At 67.4% G+C, this 3,720-nt stretch overlaps 1 protein-coding gene across 1 annotated transcript in view; it reads left to right on the top strand.

Annotated features, from left to right (window-relative positions):
* Positions 1 to 748: 748 nt before the first annotated feature.
* The window catches only part of SSBP4 (single stranded DNA binding protein 4), a 14,936-nt gene continuing 11,964 nt past the window's right edge, over positions 749 to 3,720 (top strand). The window contains exons 1-3 of the mRNA XM_025210328.1: positions 749 to 798; positions 3,231 to 3,303; positions 3,522 to 3,583. Coding sequence (XP_025066113.1) covers positions 749 to 798; positions 3,231 to 3,303; positions 3,522 to 3,583 — 185 coding nt within the window. The remainder of the gene's footprint in view (positions 799 to 3,230; positions 3,304 to 3,521; positions 3,584 to 3,720) is intronic.

The following is a 3,720-nucleotide window of genomic DNA, read 5'->3' as shown; positions in this document are numbered from 1 at the left end:
CCCCACCCCCATCACCCCCTGCCAGCTAGCACAGCTTCTCACTGGGTGGGCACAGCTGGCCTGGGATAAACCCAGCTGCAAATGCAAGCCTGGCAGTGCAGTGGGTGAGAGTTGCTGGGGTGCAGCAGGGCACAGGCAGCACGATGCCGCCTACTCCTCCCTGTGCGCCTCCTGTGGAGAGTCCCATCCAGGGACTGTGCCCGCAGGACCCCCACAGTCCTGCTGCCTCAGTGAGAGCTCCCCATGGACATCAGCGCCAGCACTGGGGGCTTGGTAAGGCCCAGTTGCTTCATATCACCCCTCCCCACCACCACTGCCTTTGTGCCCGCAGTATGGGCTGGGACCCTGGAGCTCAGGGCTGGGGGTTCCTGGCCAGAGGGTTGCTGCACTGCTGACATGCCCCCAGCTCCCTGCAGCACCAGCTGCCCGCTCCTGTCTGCACTGAGCCTGTGGGGCCACAGGTCAAGCCATGATCAGACAGCTCTAGAAGGAGCCCCTTGCAGATGGGTGCCTGAGATACTCAGGAGTGAGTGTCCTGGTGGCAGGCGCCGGCTGGGGTGGAGCTGGGTGGGGGAGTCTCCAAGAGCCCCCAGGGTGTCCCTCGGGGCATGGGACAAGGTGCAATCCTGGTCCTGCCTGCCCCAGGTTGATCCATCCCACTAACTGTGCAGCCTGTGTCGGGTGGTGCACATGTGTGAGCCACATATGGGGCTGCATTGTGTGTGTGCATGTGAGCAGGGGACGGTACATGTGCATGCATGCCCAGCATGTGCAGCACAGGCAGTATGAGTGTGCACAGTGAGTGTGTGTGCGCGTGCATGCCCTGCCAGCATGGTGGGGTGTGTGCAACCATGCGTGCATGGCAGGGCACCGGCGGGCAGCGCCGCTGGGCGAGCGCACGTGCCCATCGAGCTCTCTCTAGTCCGAGAGTAAAAGTAAATAACTCCACGTGTCCACACGTCCCAAGTGCCCCACGACCAGCAGGAGCCTTGTCACCCAGCGTGGGGGCAATGCACCTGGCACGGTAGCAGTGGCTCTACCTCCAAGGCCTGCCCTGGCCCAGGGGTTTGGGGGCAGCCTGGACTAGAGCGGGGAGCAGAGCTGGACCCTGGGGCTGGCCCCGAGTTCCTAAGGGGAGCACCTGCCTTCCAGGGGCAGGACTGCAGCAGGCATCTCATCTGACGGGCAGCCTGTGCCCTGGCCCTGTGCTGGGCAGGGACAGACCTGGAGCTGGCGGGGCCCCCTGACATTGGGGTGTTTTGGCCCTGCGGTGCTGGCTTCTCCCCTGGGGTCTCCTAAGTGCTGCCCCTGCTCAGTGGCAGTGTCCAGGGCAGATGGGGTTGGGGCTCCCCTGAGCCCGCTGCACGCAGCTGCCTGCCTGCGTCCTGGTGCTGGTGCTGGCTCCCCCCCGCCCCCCTTCCGGGCTCGCTCTGGGTGGGCGGGGGATCCTGACTCATCCTCACTGGGGAGAGGCTGGCAGCTCCCGGGCTGCGTCGTGCCAGCGGAGTGAGGGAGCCGAGTCTGCCCCGGCCTCCCCCGGCCCCGGGTGCAGTCTGGCAGTAGCGTACGCTCTACGGGCGCTGCCCCACACTGCAGTTGCTGGGCACCATGGGACCGCGGTGACCCCCAGGATGTCACTGGTGGCAGTGGGGACGACTGACCTCGCTGCCTGGTGGGGAAGGCCGAGCTGAGCCCTGCGCCCACACCAGCTGGGGCCCTGCAGCCACCGAGCCGAGGTGCCCTCGGGGGCTCTGTGGGGAGCTGCCCAGGAGGGGCTGGTCAAGGGCAAGGAGGGGCTGGGCCCTGGCCCCACCGTGCAGGGCCAGCAAGGCAGTTTAGCTCCCAACCAGCCTGGAGCAGGCCGAGGCAGCAGCTTCCCTTCCTGGCAGGGCCGTGACCCCTGGGAGGTGGGGGTCTGGGCCCCTCTGTCTCTCCCACCTGGCCCCAAGAATAGACTGGGCAGAGGGGTCTGGGCTTCCCCTGGCTCTGCCTGGGCACAGCTTGGCTGGGCGGGCATCGCTGCCCACGGCCTCGCCGTGCCACGCACCCCTCGGCCTCCAGCCTCTGCTCTCCCTGTGCTAACGGGGCTGACTTCCCCCCTCCCCATATCCCTCCAGCTCCAGGGCAAGGGCCCCTGGGGACTGCAGCAGCAGGAGTGGGGAAGCCTCTGCCAGAGCAGATAAGGATTCCTGCCAGGCGGCTGTGCCAGAAATCGTGAGCCCCCAGCAGCCTCAGGAGACACAGCTCCTCCGCCCCACCGCCGGAGCGCGAGACAGGCACCTTGAGCCGAGGCTGCAAGCTGGCTCTGGCCTTTTGCGCCCGGCTGCGGGGCTGTCAGGCGTGCAGGGCACCGGAGCTGCCCCAGGGCCACCCCAGCCCCAAACGGTGCCGGCGAGGAGGAGGGCTGCAGCGGCTCCATGCCTGACTCAGCCGCCCGGAGGTGCTGGGGCAGCAAGTGCTGGCTGCAGGGGGAGGCGGGACGGAGCCCCCTGCTCTCCACACCCCTGCCGTGTCCCTGCCCACGCTGGCTGAGCCCCGAGCGCGTGATGTCAGAGTGCTGCAGTGATGTCAGGCACACGGGAGCACGAGGTCACTGCGAGGCTGGGCTGGGGTGGGGATGAGCGTGTGCGTATCCTGGCCCCCAGCGGGGCAGGACTTGTGATAGGGGGTGAGATGGGGAACAGTGTGCCTCATGGCCCATGAGCTGGGGACCCCCCGGAGTGTGGGACAAAGTGATCCGGGCATCCCCCCTCTTTCCCAGCCCCACTGCCTGCCCCAGGTCTTTGTCTGCTGCTCCCGGAGCTTAGCCAGGCGGGGAGGGGGGTACACTCTGGATTTTCTCTCGGCTTTTAAACCTTCTCAGGATGTTCTGAATAATTGATGGGTTGTGGTGCCGCAAATGGACAGGGAGTGGGGCCCAGGGCCTGGCTGGCACAGCGCACACAGCATGGGGCCGGGGGCCGCTGGGCCAGCCCCACCCCGCTCTCCCCGGGGCAGTGTACTCATGCCAGACTGGGAGCAACTTGCCCTGCTGATTCACCCAGGCCTGCCTGGGGCTGTGTCCAAGTGGACCCGGGGAAGGGGCACAGGCTCCCCGTTGCATTGGCACCGTGCACTGGCTCTTCCCTGCATCGCTGTGGCTGGCTCGGCCGGTTTGGGGGCTGGGGGCTGGGGGCCAGGGTGCGGTAGTGGCAGCTGGGGCCCGGGGTGACCTGTCCTGTCTCTTGCAGGTTGGCGCTGTACGTGTATGAGTACCTGCTGCTAGTGGGAGCCCAGAAATCTGCACAGACCTTCCTCTCGGAGGTGAGGACGGGCCCTGGCGTGGCACTGCAGAGACCAGCTGGGAGCTGGGGCTGGGGGCAGCAGAGAGGACTGGAGCGGGTGGAAGGGGGCCCATGTGGGGCGGGGGGCTGGCGGGGCTCTGTGTTCCCAGCCCGTTCTGATCCTGCCCCCAGCATCTCCTGCGGGTGCCCCCGTCCCTGCCGCCACGTAACGGCCACCCCCGCCCGTCTCTCTTGCAGATCCGATGGGAGAAGAACATCACGCTGGGGGAGCCCCCGGGGTTCCTGCACTCATGGTGGTGGTAAGCGCCTTGCTGCGGGCCGGGAAAGCGGTGGGGGCCGGAGCGGGGCCTGGAAGAGCCGGCGGGGGGAGCTGAGCCGAGCCCCCCGCAGCTCGCACTGCATTGACACACATCACCTCGTACCCCATAAACCTGCC

The sequence above is a fragment of the Alligator sinensis genome, unplaced genomic scaffold (assembly GCF_000455745.1).
Source record: "Alligator sinensis unplaced genomic scaffold, ASM45574v1 scaffold1354_1, whole genome shotgun sequence".
NCBI lineage: Eukaryota > Metazoa > Chordata > Crocodylia > Alligatoridae > Alligator > Alligator sinensis.
Note: the sequence above shows the minus strand (reverse complement) of the source record. Positions and strands in the feature narration are given on the sequence as shown.